General features: G+C 44.5%; 1 protein-coding gene across 1 annotated transcript in view; it reads left to right on the plus strand.

Annotated features, from left to right (window-relative positions):
• Positions 1-3,500: 3,500 nt before the first annotated feature.
• Positions 3,501-17,737, plus strand: part of Msn (moesin) — a 71,033-nt gene continuing 56,796 nt past the window's right edge. The window contains exon 1 of the mRNA XM_050126031.1: positions 3,501-3,711. Coding sequence (XP_049981988.1) covers positions 3,700-3,711 — 12 coding nt within the window. The 5' untranslated portion in view covers positions 3,501-3,699. The remainder of the gene's footprint in view (positions 3,712-17,737) is intronic.

The raw sequence follows: 17,737 nt of genomic DNA on the forward strand, positions 1-17,737 counted from the left end.
CCTTATAAAGAGGCTGAGGAAGATGGGAGGGATTGGTCCCAGGTGAGGAGAGATTGCAATAGTACAAGTGCAGATTTTGCTGATCAGAACTATAGAACTGTGGCAAGTCTTTTCTAGCCTGACTATACGGCTGATTTATGTAAATGTGTACCGCAAGATCTCTGGCTGATCTGGGCGCTCACTAATTTTCTTGGCTGGCTGGCCGGCTGATTTATGTAAATGTGTACCGCAAGATCTCTGGCTGATCTGGGCGCTCACTAATTTTCTTGGCTGGCTGGCCAAAGAGCTTCTTGGATCTACTTGTTGCTGTCCTGTCCTCATGCACCTTCTTGCCAAGCTATTAGGGGATGGTAGAATTCAAACTCAAGTCCTCATGCTTATCGGGCAACCATTTTACCAACGGATCCAACTTTCAAGCCCCTAAATCTTATTCTTAGTCTCCTGTCCCTCGACTCTGACGTCTCCAGCTTTCTTGGACGCTGGGTCTGGAATGCTCCTGCACTGCATCTCCTCACAGTGGCCCTTGCCTTGCTTTACTGTTTGATGCCAGACTTGCCCAACCGTCCTTGAATGGTAGGAATTTACCTCATCTAAAACCTCAGATCTCTCTCTTCACGCTCCCTCTTTCTCCGTGGGGAGCCAATCTATGTGTGGACAGCTAGACTTTACTCTCATGTCTTTTTCTCCAGAAAGACTGGCATAAGCCAGATCATATATAAGGAAATGGCTGCATGGGGGGGAAGAACAGAAGTATTGATCACGGGAAGAAGGAGTTGGTATGCAAAGAGGAAGGGAACTAAGACGGATTTCTCTGTCTCTACTCTTCTCTGACAACAAGGAGACTAGGTTAGGAAGTCTAACCTCCCAGTTGCTTGACCACAGTCACCATCACCACTGTAAGCAGCGTCTGTTTGGTGAAATGAGGATGTGGGGCTTTATTTCACGCTCTTTTTTTGTCCCTGATTTTAACCATCATTTTTTTTCTCACTTGTACTATTGCAGTCTCTCCTCCCCTAGCACCAATTCCACCCGTCTCCCCCAGACTCTTTATAAAGACTGCCTTCACTCTTCTGCCTTCCCCCACCCTTCGGCATCCTCTCCCATTGCACTTGAATTCCTATGCCTGCCTTGCCTTTCTAGTAGATTGCTCAGCTCCTTAACATGCTACCTGGCTTTTCTTTTCTTTTTTTTTATGGGAAGGTCTTTTCTCATTTGCCATAGTATTTATTATCATTATAAGGAAGCATCAAAGAAACATGAACAATTATTAGCGATGGGAAAGCCAAAGCGGTAACTGGATAGAATCCCCTAACCATTTCTTATGGTTAGTAATCAGAAGGATAAGGATAAGGTTGTATTCTAACTCCATAGGGTGGAAGATCAGTATCGGTGTCTATGGTTTTAATTGGCACATCTCAGCCATCACGCCTTTCACTTCTCTCACCATGCTTAGAATGGCTGTCTGCATCTTTTTTATTTTTTCGTGTGAGGGGAAAAATGAAGTGAAGTGGGCACAGAAGAGAGGAAGAATAAGTAGGAGAGTAAAGGGAAGAAGTAGGAGAAGGAGAAACAGTGAGAAGAAGAGTAAGGGTAAGTGTTCCCCAGTTTCTCTTTGTTCATGTGTTTGCAGGGAGTAGATGGGAGGGTGTGGCTGTGGATGCGCACGTACACGTGGGGCTTAGGGAATGGCATACTGGGGATTTCCACTTTCCACAAAGTTGAACTAGCCTATCGTGAACTTATTTTATTTTAGGTATTTATTTTAGCGCCCAAATCCTTTAGCTTCTAGGTGGACATGAATGAAGAAATCAGTAAGTTCCTTTAACTTTTTGTGGGGGGAAATGGTCCACGGGCCATGGTAGTATCAAGGACTGTGATTGGATATTATTTCTACTCCTGCTACCAAGGTCTTCTGAAAGGTGCTGCTCTTCCTTGGGGCAGATGCTCAGGTTTTGTCAGAGGACACTTTTTCCCCCTCCCAGCATCTGTTATTGAACTGTGGTATCAGAGACAGAAATGGAGGCATGTTGACACATGGGCTCTGTTAAGTTGTGAGAGGAGGAGATAGGACTGTTAGGGTCCTGAGTGCAAATGCCAGACTTTATGCAATCACATCTTTTTTTTTCCTGTGCAGGCTACTTCTTTCTCCTCCTTTTATAATGTTTGAATGGGAAAGGACCTTGGAAACCCAGTAGTTTGGTCATTGTTACAGAAGGGGAAGGGACTTACCCAAGAGAGCGCAGAGGACACAGAGTGAGTTAAGGGCAAAACTATGACTTGAAGTCAGGTGGGTGTTCTGGTTGCCTCCTTCAAATGACCTTTCCACTATTCTGCATTTGAGTCTCCATCATTGAGGTATATGGTACGTTACCTCATAACACAATCCATGTTCCTGTACAGTTGCCAGAACAGGAGTGTATATCTCATCTGAGACTTATACCCTGATCAAAAAGTGAATGTGAGTCTGGTGTTGGGGTACATACCTGAAATCCCAGCACTAGGGTGGCAGAAGCAGGAGGCTCAAGTCAATGGGTTACTGCTACTACTCTGTGTTAAACAAACAAACAAACAAACAAACAAACAAACAAACAAGGGAATGTGTAGAAATGGTGGCACACACCTGAAATCCAGTAGAGACAGTAGGATTATTAGTTCTAGACTAACCTAAGATAATATAGTAGGATTGTGAGTTCAAGACTATCCTAAGCTACATAGTGGGTTTAGGTGCCAGCTCCGGTGACAAACAGATCAAATAAAACTAATGTGTTGGGGAAGGGCTAAAGAAAGGATCGGTGTACTAATCCGAGGAGAGTTGAGACTGCGAATAGGAGGAAAGAAAGTGAACTTAGAAGACAGATATTTGGAAATGATCTCAGTTCTGAAGAACACGAGGCCCAAACAACGTAGAAGGAAATGGGCCAGGTGAACCGAGTCCTGTAGAAGGGAATGGAGTGTTGAGGAGGAGCCGAGGCAATTTAGTCAAGAGAAGTTTCCTGAGAACTCTGAGGAGCTGGGGCAGCAGAGGCTTTGCTGTGTTCACAGGGAGCTTAGATGAAGCATGATTGGAAGTCACAGAGAAGAAGAGTTCAAACGTACACCGGGAACTTTCTACTCAGCAAGAAAGCTTAGGGAGGGAATAGGCAGTTCTAACGGGCAACTGGTGACCCAACAGTGGTAACTCACAGTCAAGGGCTGCACCAGCAACTGTTAGGGTGTGGCCCCCCAGCAATGCTCTGGCTCAGACTGGGGGCGGAGTCTGATGGGGGAAACTTGAAGGGTTAGGGGCAGTGAGAAAGGTGGGAGGGGGCAGAGTGGAATTGGGTGGGGCGTGGGAGTCCTTCCTGGGGCGTTTGGGACCCTGGCCTGTCCCCCCCACGTGGCCGGAGTGGCTGCACTGGGCTGGGCCGGGCTGGGCGGGGCGATGCCCGAAGTCGCGGGCAGGCGGGCGGGAGGGCGGGGAGAGGCGCGGAAGCCAGGCCACATAAAGGAGCAAGCGGCGCAACGGGGGCGGCTCTTTCCTGGGTGGGGTTTGTAAAGTCGTGGCCCGTTAGCAGGAAGCGGAGCAGTCGCCCTACACTAGAGTGGGACCCAATCTGAGCACCCGGCTCTCCCGAGTCCTTGCCGAAGTGTACTGCGCGCTCAAAACAGCCCAACAGTTTCTAGCCAAACTTCACCAACTCGTCCGCCTTTGCCGCCACCATGCCGAAGACGGTGAGTGCCGTGCAGGGGCACCGACTCTGTCGGTCCTGGGGGCTCCAGTTTGACCTTTGCAACTCTTTGCCTGGGGGCTTGCCTGGCCACAGGCCTGCCGGGGATGCCAGGCTGTCCCTCAAGGTCCTAAGAAGGAGAGGATAATGGGGTCCTGATTTGAGCGCTCTAGACGGCGAGGGGGTGTCCGAACTAGACGTGTGGTTAAGGAGGGGCCAACCTTTCTTAGGGTCCAGCTCCCCGCCTCTGGGATGAGGCAGTGGAAACTCGGGGTTGTTGGGCACTGGGACGAGACTCTACTTTGGAGAATATTTCCCCGGCCCAGGAATTGGCGCCTTTCAGAAGTAAGGCTACTACTGTCCCAGAAGAGCCCCATGGTAACAGAGAAGCAGGGAGGAGAGAGGAAGTTGCTCAGGGCGGATCCCGCACGCCCATCCACCTTTCCCACAGCCGCCTCCCTTCTTCTCTACTCCTGCTCGGTCCCCTTCCACCGCTCCTCCGCTCAAACTGCTTTCCCCTGGGAGATGAAGGGGCTGTAGGGGGGCTCATCTGCTGGGTTACTTCCTTTTACCCAGGGGTGCAAACACTTCACTAGGCACAAGTCTGTGGAGGGGCCCACTCAACCTACTGGAAGAGAGGGCAGGTTTCTCTTCCTCTACGAAATCCCTGGTAGACACAGTGCCTCTCTATCCCCCTCAGGGCTGTTGTGTGAGGTACGGGTTTTCTCCGGTGAGGGCCACACCTATCTAGTGTAGTGGTTGATTAGAGATCTGGTCTCCACCCCACTGGCTGTTGCTAGAAGAGCAGAAGCCTCCAGGGAGTGAGGCCTAGGGGGGCCGGATGCCCAGTAGGGAGGGTTGGGGGAGGGGTGTGCTTGACTAATGAGCTCTGCTTGCTTTTGTGCAAGTCACGCCAGGTCCTTGTTCATGAAGGCCCGATGACCGCTGTGACTTGAGTCTCTTAGGTGAAGGAGCTTGCTGGGCTGCTATGTTGTATGTTGCTAACCCATCCATCTTCCCGGGAATGCGTGAGCCTGGTGGAGCTCAGATAGTGACCAGGATGCTTAAGAAGGGATGAGGGCCCCTGGGAGGAGAGGAGAGTGAATAGCTAGGGGGAGGCCTTTGTGTCTCTACTGAGGTTTGGCTTCCACCTTACTGCATTCCAGCTTCGCTGCTCGGTCGTTCTTGCCTTCATAGAGCTCGGTCCTTAAGAAGCACAAGTTTTTTTTTTTTTTTTAAATTTTTAATTTTTTTGAGAGAGTCTCATGGTCTTATGTAAAATTATACTTGTGAAAGCCTATACATATGTGAAAATATACTTCATTCTCGTACACTGCCCTCCTGCCATCTCCGTTACCCCCCAGATCTCTGGCAGGTTCTTTTCCTCCCCTCAATCGTGCCTTCTATTTTCTTACCACATGTATTCCGTTGCTGGGCTTCTTGGTTTTGGCTCTTTTTGAAGCAGGATCTCGCCCTATAACTTAGGCTGGCCTGGGACTCCCCAATTAATGCAGATCGGTCCTGAATTTTTACCAGGCTTCCACAGTGCTGAGATTACAGGCTTGTAAACAAGACATCACACTCCTGGCTTGTTTTGATGGTGGTCTGATTTTAGCCCAGGCTGGTCTAGAACTCACTTTGTAGCCCGAGGTAGTCTTAAAATCTCTTGGAAGTCGTCCTGCTCCACCCTCCCAGTTGCAAGGATTATAGGTTTGAGCCGCCACCAAACTTGGCTGCTACTCCTTCTGTATTGTGTACTTAACCATTTACTTCTAAACTATGAAAAACACAGGAGTGTAAAATCAAATGCCTTCGTTTGTATTAGCCATGGTCAGTTTCACTGTTAGATTTATGATTTATTAAGTGCTACAATTTATTTATTTACTTACTTAACTGGTTTTATGAAACAAGGTCTCATATATGCCACGCTAGGCTTGAACTCTGATGCTTTTGCTTCGATTTTTCCTAGCCAGGCCAGCCTGCATTAAATCTGTTGAAATGAGACTTTCTTGGACCATTGTCTGGTTGCTAGTTTTCTAAGTCTTGTCTTTGATGTTTATCGAGACAAGGTCCCACACTGCAGCACAGGCTGCCAACTCCTAGCTGTCTTGATGCAGTCCTAGGAATGCTAGGGTCATGGGCTTTCACAATATGGCCAGCCCATCTATCCCTTCTGGAGAGAAGGCAATTCTACATTCACATGTCTTTCCTGGGACTTGGAGAAGTGGCTCAACAGTTAAGAGCTCATGCTGTTCAGCATTGGGTCTCAGTGCCCACCTGGCAGCTTATAACTGTCTGTAACTCCAGTTCTAGGGTTTCTGACTCCCTCTCCTGGGCATCAGGCACAAATATGGTGCACATACATACATGTGGCCCAAACACTCATGCACATAAAAGAAACCCCTTTCTCTTTTTTTTTTTTTTTTGAGGCAGGGTTTCTCTGTAGCTTTGGGGGCTGTCCTGGAACTAGCTCTTGTAGACCAGGCTGGCCTCGAACCCACAGAGATCCGACTGCCTCTGCCTCCTGAGTGCTGGGATTAAAGGCGGGCACCACCACCATCCAGCTCGAAATCTTTCTTTTGAAAAGGCCTTTCCCTTCTTTAACTTAAAAAAAAAGTTCAAAGATTTTGGATACTCTTTTGTATTCTCTAAAAAGAGATGGTAAATTTTCAGGGTCTTGAGGTTTTTTTTTTTTATATTAAGCTTTATGATTTATTAAGTGCTACAATTTATTTATTTACTTACTTAACTGGTTTTATGAAACAAGGTCTCATATATGCCACGCTAGGCTTAAACTCTGATGCTTTTGCTTCCACTGCCCACCCAAGTGCTGGAATATGAGGCATATGCCATCATACTTGAGCAATTACCAATTCCAACTTTTCCCATGGCATAGATGAAGACATTGAAACTCGCGGTCAGGGAGGACCGGCCACGAGTGATACAGCGTACCAACAGGAAGGCTCCAACTTGAGTCTAGGTCTTCAGCGGTCAGACTTGGAAAATCCCATTTGGTTTATGGGGATTCTAGCTTTAGAGCATCAGCAGGCCAGGGAAAAGGTGCTCAGTGGTCGTTTGATGCTATCCTCCAGGACAGCAGACGCGGAGCCCAGCTCCTTGAAGTATTCGAAAATGTCTGGGTGTGCATTCAGCTAAACTTTAACAGGGGCTAAGAACTGTGTATTTTCCTGCCATTCCTAGCATTGCTTGAGCCACTGAAGTGGCACTAAAGTGGTACTTGGTAAATAGGGGGCAGAATTTCAGGCTTCTAACCCTTGAACCAGCCCTGCCTGGACACTCGAGGGTGGGGCGAAGGATCAGGAATGAAGATTGTGTGAGAGGCTTCTGCCTCTGTCCACTGCCCCACCCCCCAATATGTCTCTTGTTTTTGGAGACAGGTTCTTGCTCTGTAGCCCTGGGCGGCCTATAGGTTGGTTTTTAACCCACAGCGGTCTTCTGGACTCTGCCTCCCAACTGCTGCAATTACAGGTGTGAACTGAGGCTGTTTTGTTTATTTTGAGAGTCTCGCAGTGCAGCCCAAGTTGGCCTTGATTCCAGGCCGTCCTGCTTTCCTGCCTCTTGAATGGTGGAATTATCTAGTCTCTCCCACATTAAAACATTATTTAACTTATTTGCATTGTTATTGTTATTGATATGTGTGTGTGTGTGTGTACGTGTGTGTACAAATGGAGATTAAAGGGCAAGTTTCAGGAGTCAGTTCTCTCCACTGTGGGATCTGGGAATTAAACTCAAATCATTAGCTTTGGCCGGTAAATGCTTTACTCTTTAAACCGTCGGGGAAGCCACTTGCTTTGTATTGTTTGTGACAGGGTCTTATGTTGCCCAGTTCGCGTTTGAACTAGTCGTATAGCCAAGGATGACCTTGACCTCTATCCTCCCACCTTCGCCTCCCGTGTGTTACTGTGTCCAGCTTTTCTCCCACTTTTTGATTTTCCAATTTTTGGACCCTTTGTGAATGTGTAGGTGGTGGAGAATAGAACAGGAACCATCTTGGGGATTTCATCTATGCTTATCCATGACAGACCTCTTGCACAGGGAAGGAAAAATCAAGGCACAAAATAGTCTTTACTTTCATGTTAATCTTGGGGGAAAGGTTGCTCTGTGGATCAGTGATGGGGTGGTATTGACTGTTGCATTATTTTCTAACTGCCTCTATGGCAGCCTGTAAGGATAGTGTTGCCAGGCGTGGTAGCTCATGCTAGTAATTGTAGTACTTGGGAGGCAGAAAGATTGTAGTGAGTTTGAGACCAGCTTAAGTGTTATAGAGTGAGGGTATCTAAAATCTCCCCCACAAAAGGTGGTGTCTTTTCTTTGGTCTGCTTTTAGAATCCAACTGCTTTGCTAGGTTGTGGAAGTGGAGGGGACATTTAGAGGTCTTTCCCCATGCTTCCAAATCTAATTCTCTATGGATGAGAAGTGATGACAGCTACAATTATTCTGAACTCTGTTCTAATAGTGTTGCTTGGCAACAGTCTTTCTTAGGTCCCATTGTATATTCCTGGGAGTCCACCCCCACCCCCACTGGAATTTGTAGATGCAGAATCCCTGGAGGGGGAGATCTGGCTACCAACATTACGATTAGGGTTGGGCTTTTCATGGCTACACTGGCTCTGATCTTCGAAGATAGATCTGACTGGGATCTTTGGAAGATAGAATTGAGTTTCTCATGTGCTTCTTCCTTAACTCCCAGTCTTTTCTCTCTGCTAACCCCACCTCATTCTGCTGTCCTGAAAGAGGGAAAACAAGCAAACAAGCAGTACAAAAGTGGTCTTTTGGGGGGTCTGTCCGTTGGTCAGGTCATGATGGGGATAAATGACCGACTTTGCTGTTCATCCCTCTTACTTCATGCTTGATTGAGCTGAAAAGCTTTTCAATTCGCAGTTCTATTTGTGGTATCTATTTGTGGTAGAAGAACCCTCAGTTTGGAGGGTTAGCTCAGCAGTTTGGATGGCGGGTGTTGGGAAATAGAAAGTAAAACTGAGCTTAGACTATTTGTTCTCCTTCTATAGAAGACGAGATGTTCTTTGATTTTTAAAGATTTAGTGTGTGTTATTTATATTTGAACAAATAAAAACTTTGCTTGAAGTCGGGTGGTGCTGCTGCATGCTTTTAATCCCAGGACTCTGAAGACAGAGGCAGGCTCATCTCTGAATTCAAGGGCAGCCTGGTGTACAGTGTGAGTTCCAGGACAGCCAGAGGTACACAGAGAGACCCTGTCTCAAAAAACAAACAAACAAACAAAAACCAAAAAAAGAAAAAGTGTTTCTAGGACCTTTAAGGTTCTGTGAATGTATAGATACCTGTATAGTTTAGAATAACTGAAATTCTAAATCTTGACTGAGTCTGTTTACAGAATTAAGCAGATATCTTTTTAAAAATTGTGTTTTGAAACCCAAAGTTTCTGTTGGTTCATAATTGACCTGAAATGTATGAGAATTTTCAGACTCAGCCTCCTAAAAGTATCTCAAGTCGTATTAAGCAGAAGACTGAGGAAGATTCTACTTGTCTCATTTTCCTTAACGTTTGTTAAATCTACAGGTATATACGACAGTTAGTATAAGTTAATTGTGCTTATCAGTGTTGTTTCACAGCAGCAAAGATCAAATGAAACTAAGGGAAATAAAGTTCTGAATGATGAAGAAAGTCTGGGCGTGGTGGTGGTACAGGCTTGCAATCCCAGCACTTGGGAAGTACAGGCAGGATCATCAGGAGTTCAGGGATATTCCCATCAAATAGAGAGCTTGGATACAGCTTAAGCAACATGAGACATTGTCTCACAACACAACAGAAGAGCTACTCACAGTGGGCCATTAGCTGATTTCTTTCTGTCGGCTCTCAATATCTCTTCCAGTTTATCATAAGGGACCTGTACCAATAAGAGGTAACTATAGGTCCCCTTCTAATACTGATTTTCTTGACAGCCTTCACGGTCCAGTGGTGTAGCCTTGGCTTTCCTGATTTCACATGCATTCTTTCAGACAGTCTGTAGGATTTGAGTGTCTTTGCTGTGCAGAGGGTACTGGGAATGCAGAGTTGATAGTGCTTGCCAAAAGCTATTATCTTGTCTTCCTATGCTTTGCAGTATCGTTTGTTGAGGATCAGTTCAGAATGTGGAATTTCTGGTTCACTTCATTAGATCCTGCCAATATTACTGGCATGATTACTCTTGGCTAGTTCTCTGTTGAGTCTTAAGGTTTGGGCCGCTTTGTATTTTTCCTTACTAGGCAAGAAAGAAACCAAATGACCCTACGTTGTGAAGGTGGTAAGTTTATCGAAGAGCTCTAGAAAAACAGGAAAAGCTTTAGAAGAGTAGGGCGTGGTGGCTTATGCCTGTAATTGCAGCACTCTGGAGACTGAGGCAGGAAGATGCAGTGAGACTGAGGTCAGTCTAGGCTATGGAGTGAGTTCAGTGTCAGCCTGAAGAACAGCAAAACCCTGTCTTCATAAAGAAACAAATAAAACCTTGGTAGGTTTCCCGACTTCTTCTCTCACATTGTATAGTGCCAGCATCATAGATTTCCTAGAGTCTCACTGAAACGTTAGGCAGATACTAGGTTCCTTTTTGCGGGGAGAGAAAGCTATATTGAGACAGATTTCACATAGCCCAGGCTTGCCTTGAACTTGTGTAGAGGAGGATGTTTCTACTGCTTCCATCTCTAAGTATTGAGATTACAGGCATGTGCCACCACAACTGACTGGAAGCTATGAAGCTCTATCTCAAACTTATTTCTTTTTTTCTTTTAAATATTTATTTATTATGTATACAATATTCTGTCTTTGTATATACCTTCAGGCTAGAAGAGGGTACCAGACATCATTACAAATGGTTGTGAGCCACTATGTGGTTGCTGGGGGATTGAACTCAGGACCTCTGGAATAACAGGCAATGCTCTTAACCACTGAACCATCTCTCCAGCCCTCAAACTTATTTCTAAATATGGTTGAGTAGTTAGAGATATTGGTAGACATTAAGAAAATGGTGAAGATAAAGCATTCTAAGGTATATATATTACCAATGAGCTGAAGACTGAGTACTACGGGGTACAGCATTTCAAATAAATGCATCTGCACTTGGAACATCCCAGAGCTTCCTCAGCCCTAAGATCCACTTAATCTAGTTTATTTTATTTTATTTTATTTTTTTTAATCAGGGTTTCTCACAAGAGTATGTTGGGTTACAGAAAATCTGAGCTGGCCTTCTAGTTCAACCTTCGTATTTTCGATAAGGACACTGAAACCCACAATAAGATAGAGATTTGAGTGGGCTAATTCTAGGTCCGGACATCTTGCCTGATACCACTATCAGGGAGGATGTTTAGTGTTTTCTGACTCAGCTGGGGGTGACTTGACCATCATGTTAGTGACTGTACAGCAGTCCCCAGGGACTCTTAAAAATGGCCATAGTCACGTCCTGGACTTTACTTGGGAACTCCGTAGCACTTCCCAGATAGCTGTTTTATCTTGACTGTGAAGGGTTGGTAGAAGACAGATGGTTGAAGGTACCTGGTGAGAGGATATTTCCCGTTTTCCTGCTCGGGATAAGGCCTTCTTGTCCTAAAAGCCACATTTTTCTTTGAAAGAGGATTTTGAGTCCAGGTTGAACTTGATCTAGTTATGTAGCTGAGGGTGACCTTTTGAATTCTGCTTCCACCTCTCCAACTGCTGGATTACAGATGATCACTACCATGACTGAGTTTTTTGAATCCCTTAAAATTATTTATTTATGTACATGTATCTCCCTCTCTTCTTTTCCCCTTCCTCCCCAATCTGTGTGTGTGAGCACCCCCCCCCCCCCACCTATGTGTGGAATTGTCTATGGCATGTATGAAGGTCAGAGGACAAGTTCCAAGAGTCAGTTTTCTCCTTCCGCCAATTTGAACTCAGGTCATTAGGCATAGTAGCCCTTTTACTGGCTGAGACAACTCACTGCCCTCGTATTTGTTTCTTGTTTTGAAATAGATCTTATGAGCCCTGGTTGGCTTTGCACTTGGCTATGTAATCAAGCCTGAATTTGAACTTCTGACCTTCTTATCTCTATCGCCCAAGTGTTGGGAGTATGGACTTGTACCTCCATGCCTATTAATCTCTGACCTCTTTGAATTCAACCTTCCTCTGTCTCTTGCATTATAAGAATACTATAGTATTTGTCTTTCTAATTTGATGCTGTAGCAACTCTTTCAGTATAGTCTAGAGTCAACTGATCTCAGCTCTCAATACTCACTTCTGGGTGTTTTACTAGTGGGTCAAGTCTGGGGAAGGTAGTTAGCCAGAAAATGACATTTTAGGCTTTCTTAGAAAGGATGTAGGATTAACAAGTACCAACTCTAGAACTAGACTGTTTGGACTTATTCCAGCTATGTGACCAATGAGGTGTTCCTAACATGCACAAAGCCCTGGGTTTCACCTCAGAACTAAAAGGCAAAGGAGCAAAGTAACGACCCCAGCTATAACTCATTAGTTGCATGTGTGCATACACCGAAATACACATGTGTGCAGGCACACCTACATGCATATATGATGAAAAATGGTTCCTTCCTTCATGCTTCTGTTTGAATTAAGTCAAGAAATTGAACTCCCTGAAGACTTTCTCTTCTCCCATTGGCTTTGTTGTGAGAGGAGATGTTGGGGGGAAGTGGAGGGATGAGTTTTCAACGTGTGATTGTGACAGATGGAGGAATACAATGCTTGCTGACCAGAACCTACCTACGGCATGCGCACCTTGGATTCTGAGACTACGATTTGGGGATAATTTTTTGAGTACTGTTCTTTGGGTATACCTGGCAACAGAAATTGCAGATTTAATTTGATATAAAATTTGTGTAACTGATGAAAATTTGTATGGTACTGATTGAGGCAAATTATGGGAAGAGTTGAGGTTTGAGCATTTGGACAAAGTAGAGTCCTGAAAAATTACATCTTGATTGTGTATTTGGGAGATAATAGGAGCCAACACCTGTGAGAGAAAATAAAGCTTCTCTATGGGGCATGGCCAGTATTTCTTCTCTTTAGTTCTGGTCTCCTTTAGAAAGATGGATGAAGCCTCATTCTTATTATTTGTATGAGTCAGGGTTTTACCATGTGGGTCAGTGTGGCTTCAAACTCACAGAGATCTACCTTCTTTTGCTTTCTGAATTCGGAGATTAAAGGCATGTGCCACCAAGCTTGGAAAAGCCATGTTATTCTTAAGATAGCTGAAGTAGTTTCTTCTCTTGTCATTTTGTTCTAATCCACCCCCATCTCTGGGTCCAGGCCTTTTTCACAAATCTTAGGCAGATTTAAGTACATCTAAAGGCTCTTTTTTTTTTGATGGTTATAATCTTCAGTTAGTCTGTGAGATGGGGTTCGAGGTGTCAAGGGGAAATTCAGTATGATTGTTGTTAGTTAAGTTGAATACGTCTTTGCTATCTTCAAGGGTTTAGAATAAGCTAAACACCTAAAATCATCATAATAGACACTTATGAGGAGTCTGACAAACCTACAAGTGTTTTTACTAAAACTAAAAATTACATGGCCGTTTTGTCTTGGACTTGTTCTTTCTGCAGCATGAAAATATCAGCAACTTCAGAGAGTTGTAAAGGTAGAACTTCTTCCCCAATGTCCTTTATTGTCCTTGGTCGCTGGGGGCATGGGAAATCTAGCATGTACCCAGGAAGAATATCGGCCATTTGGCTTCAGGTTACTTTACTTCTCTTCTTTGGGTCCTCGGGGGGTGCTCATGAAGCGTTTGAGGTGGCTCTGAGAACACTTTTGTCTATTTCTCTTCCTGCAATAACCTAGGCATTTTCTTATGATTGGGAGTTTGCTTCCTGGCCAAAGGCCAGTTGCCAGAGGAAACCAGTGACTAAAGGCTTCCTCTCTGTGATGTCACCTTCTGGAACCATTCCTCACGATTCCCTACGAATCAAGTGACCTTATTTGGCTATTTTTGCCCCCCTCAATTACCCATCTCACCTCACTTAATCTCCTGTTCTTCAGAGCAGCGACTGCCTTCTTCAAGTTTTTGCAACTCTACCTGTAAACTGTTCTCCTTAGGTAGAGCCCTGAGAGGAGGAGGAGGAGGAGGAGGAGGAGGAGGAGGGGGAGGAGGAGGAGGAGGAGGAGGAGGAGGAGAGAGGGTTCTGGAATGCCTGTGATTTCTCCACCCTGCTTGCTTATCTTTTCTTGCCTTCTTGTTCCTGCATAGTTACCCCTCTTTAGTTTCTTACCACGATTTCTGACTGCTCAAGTGTGGTCTTGCTTGACCTGAGAAGGCATAGAGGGTGGGGTCGGGCTAGAGCTCTCAGCATCTGAAAGTATTCTTTTGGAGTAGGGAAAGCCTTCCAATTAATAAGGCCAAGTCTTGGCATGTGCCTGTCGTATGCCTAGGTTTCATTTGGCTTTCTTGAGCTGAGTCAAAGGTCCATCTGCCTCCTTTCCCCAGTCCTCAGATTAGGTTAGAAGAGTCGAGCTTTTGCTGCAGAACGCTTCAGGCTCTTATCTCATTGTCTTTTCTTTCCTGCTTTAAATTTCCTTTTCAGATGATTTTAGTTTGTTATGTGTATAAATGTTTTGCCTGCCTGTATGTCTGTGCACTGCTTGCATGCCTGATGCTTAAGAAGGTCAGAAGAGGACATCAGAGACCTTGGAACTGGAGTTAAGTATGGTTGTGAACCACCATGTGGGTGCTGGGAACTGAGCCCTGATCCCCTGCAAGAACAGCAAGTGACGGCTAAGACATCTCTCCAGTGCTGTGCTCCCCCGTTTCCTGCTTTATAGTAGAAATTGTGCAGTGGAAGCAATAGTAGGCTGAATCAGGATATCTGGGTGACCTTGGGCAAATATTTTCATGAACCATAATTTCTTTATGTTTGAGACAGATCTTCTGATAATGTATTTACTCTTAAAGAGAATAGAAAGATGATATTTGTGTAGCGACAGAGAACAGTGAGTGTTTGAAGTTGTCCTATCCCCTATTAACATGACTTTGAGGTTGTTTTCTCCCCCAGGTATCAGCATGTAAACATTCATTTCAGGAACTCTATTGTGGGGACAGTGACTTTGGGAAAAAGCTCTAGACAAGTGCGCCTTGGAAGGACCTTTCTGTCCACCCTGACGACTAGAGTGGCTGGCTAGTTTTGGTTACAGAGAGAATCGAAGACCACTGGAACAGCCATACTTCTCTCAGGAAGGGGATGACCAGGAAACAAACCAAAACTGATTGCGAATGAGATTTCCCCTCTCTTTATACAAGAGCCTTTTTGGGGCTATGGGGTTACTTTTATTTCGAGCCTTGCATTACTAAGATTTCCTCTTCTTTGAGTCACTGGTGTCTCTCTGCTGCTCTTGTAGAGGGAGAACTTCATGTGTGGCATTAGGTGGAAAGAAGAAGAATTTCTAGGCAGGGAGTATTTTCCCCACATACTCCCCATGCTTGGTGTTGGGCTTTCAGCTGACCCCGCATTCTGTGAATATTGTTAGGCCTATACACCAAAGGTGATGAAATCATGAATTTGTTGTGAGGGCATGTTCCACTGATAGAGCATAAGAAAGGACATGCTTTTACTTCCTCCCTAGCTTCTCTGTCTTTGGCCCAGTACTTGCCTGTGAAACCCGCCTTGCATCTTAGCCATTTAGAAAGTGGCCCTGAACATGAACCTCATGGGTTCTGAAGTACTGGTAACCGTCTTCCTTTTAGGAACAATTTTCTTAGGCAGTTTGCCTAGAGATGACTTACTTGTGTAAGGCTTTGTAATGCTGTTTGGAAGAAGTTTCTTTCCCAGCATTGAGCTGGAATGGTTTCTGGGTCGCAAAGGCAGTTCATTTCTTCTGCTTTGTTGGCAGCTCTTTACTCTTCCATGGTTCCCATATGGGATCTACCAGTTGCAAGTGGTAGATCAAAATGGCTTTTGGTGAGAGACCATAGGCAAGCAGGTCACGAAGGAAAGTAATGTGTAGTTAACCAGGAGAGGAATGGGCGTATTTTTCTATTCTTTTTGTAAAATGTCCCATGGCATATGAGAATGTTTAGCTTACACAGAGAACAATCCTTCCAAAACCAACTTTAACATACTAGTTTTTATTTAGATTTCTTGTCATATGTTACATTCATACCTTAGTTTTTCTATGGCACATTGATTTGAACATAAGAACTCCTATTTCTTTACCTATCACTGAAAAATGATTGGGTAGATGCACATTTAGGATTATTTTTCCCAGTATTTCATCAATATTCTTAATATTCCAAGCTGGCCTGTAATTTACTGTGTTGTCCAAACTGGCCTTGAACTTCGGGAAATTGTCCTGCCTTGGGCCCTGAAGTGCTGGGAATATAGATGAACATCATCACTCCTGGTCACTTTTTTTTAACAGTGGACATTTTTTAGGGTTGGGGTTGTAGCTCAATTGGTTGAGTGTTTGCTTTGCATGAAATAAGCCCTGGGTTTGATCCCTAGTGCTGCATAAGCTGTGAGTTTGATTCCCAAGCACTGCATAAGATGGGGCAGTGGCTATATGCTGTAATCTGCAGTCATTTGGCTGGTGCAGGGCCAAGGACTGAGTGTAAGATCATCCTTTGCTTCAGAGTGACTCTTAGGCCAACTTAAGGTACATGACACCTGAACTCAAAAAAAGAGAACATTTTAATGGCTTTATAAAATTCCATCCAATGGCTATGTGTTTCTGTAGACGTGTTGAGTTTCCAATTTTTTTTTACTTCAGTAAACTTGTAGATTTAAAAGCTTCTAGCTTAGCCTATAGCTCAGACTTGTCCCATTAGCTCTTATAACTTAATCCATTTATATTAATCTATGTTCTGCCTTGTGTCTTTTTACCCCTCTTCCATCTTGTACCTCCTGTTTCCTCTCCGTGTCCCCTGGTGTCTCTCCTGCTCCTCTCTGTGTCTTCTGCTGTTTCTCCTGCTCTCTCTACCTGGAAGTCCTGCCTAACCTCTTCCTGCCTAGCTAATTAGCCATTCAGCTCTTTTTAAAAACCATTCAGGTATCTTGGCAAAGACACACTTCACAGTACAAAAAAGATTATTCCATAACACAAAATTTTTCTTTTCTGTTCGATACAGTATCTCTTCCTGTCAGTCCATTGTAGCCTACGCTCAATGTGTAGTCAAAGATCCAAGGATGACCCTGAGCTCTTTATCCTCCTGTCTCCATCTACCAAGTGCAAGGTTACATGCCTGTACCACCTTACTCATAAGTCTCTATGCCCAACTTGTGTTTGAAATAGGATGCCACTTTGTAGCCCAAGGTGGCCTAACATGCAGTGTAGCCCTGGTTGATCATTTTCTTGCCTTAGGTTCTTCAATAGTAGGATTTCAGGTATGTGCTACTGTACTCAGCATGGGCAAACCTTTGTAAAGGTTTTAAGTCAGCAGTAGACATAGAGAGGGAGAAACAGCACAAGTTTATGTAAGGGATCCTGCATGACACATGGGAGGTACTGGTAATAGACAGAAGACTCTCTTCTCTCTCTCTCTCTCTCTCTCTCTCTCTCTCTCTCTCTCTCTTTCCTCNTAGGTTGAGGGTGTAAAATGATATTTTATCTATGATTTATGTATCTTTGTAGTGCTGAGGATCAAAACCAGGACCCTGTATTTACTCTATGTATGTATTAAATGTACTCTACCACTGAATTACATCCTGAACACATGACTTCTTTTTATTTCTCTCTCTCTCTCTCTCCTCTCTCTCTCTCTCTCTCTCTCTCTCTCTCTCTCTCTCTCTCTCTCTCTCTCTCTGTGTGTGTGTGTGTGGTATGATTATCTATTAGCAGCTATAATGAAGAAGGACCTGAGTCAGTGCATAGAAAGCCAAACTTATTTTTGTAACCAATCACTTATTTTCTTTTAAAAGGCAGTCTGTTCTTTGTTCACTTGTGCTTGTTCAATGTGCCACTCCACCATGATTTTGTTGTTGTTTTGGTCTTTGGTATTTTCTCATTTGTTTATTCATTCATTCGTTCGTTTGTTCGTTCGTTTATTCATTCACTTATTGGTTTATTGAGACAGAGTTTCAGTC

The sequence above is a fragment of the Alexandromys fortis genome, unplaced genomic scaffold (assembly GCF_014885135.2).
Source record: "Alexandromys fortis isolate MF-2015 unplaced genomic scaffold, M_Fortis_MF-2015_v1.1 scaffold_246, whole genome shotgun sequence".
In the NCBI taxonomy this organism is placed as follows: Eukaryota; Metazoa; Chordata; class Mammalia; order Rodentia; family Cricetidae; genus Alexandromys; species Alexandromys fortis.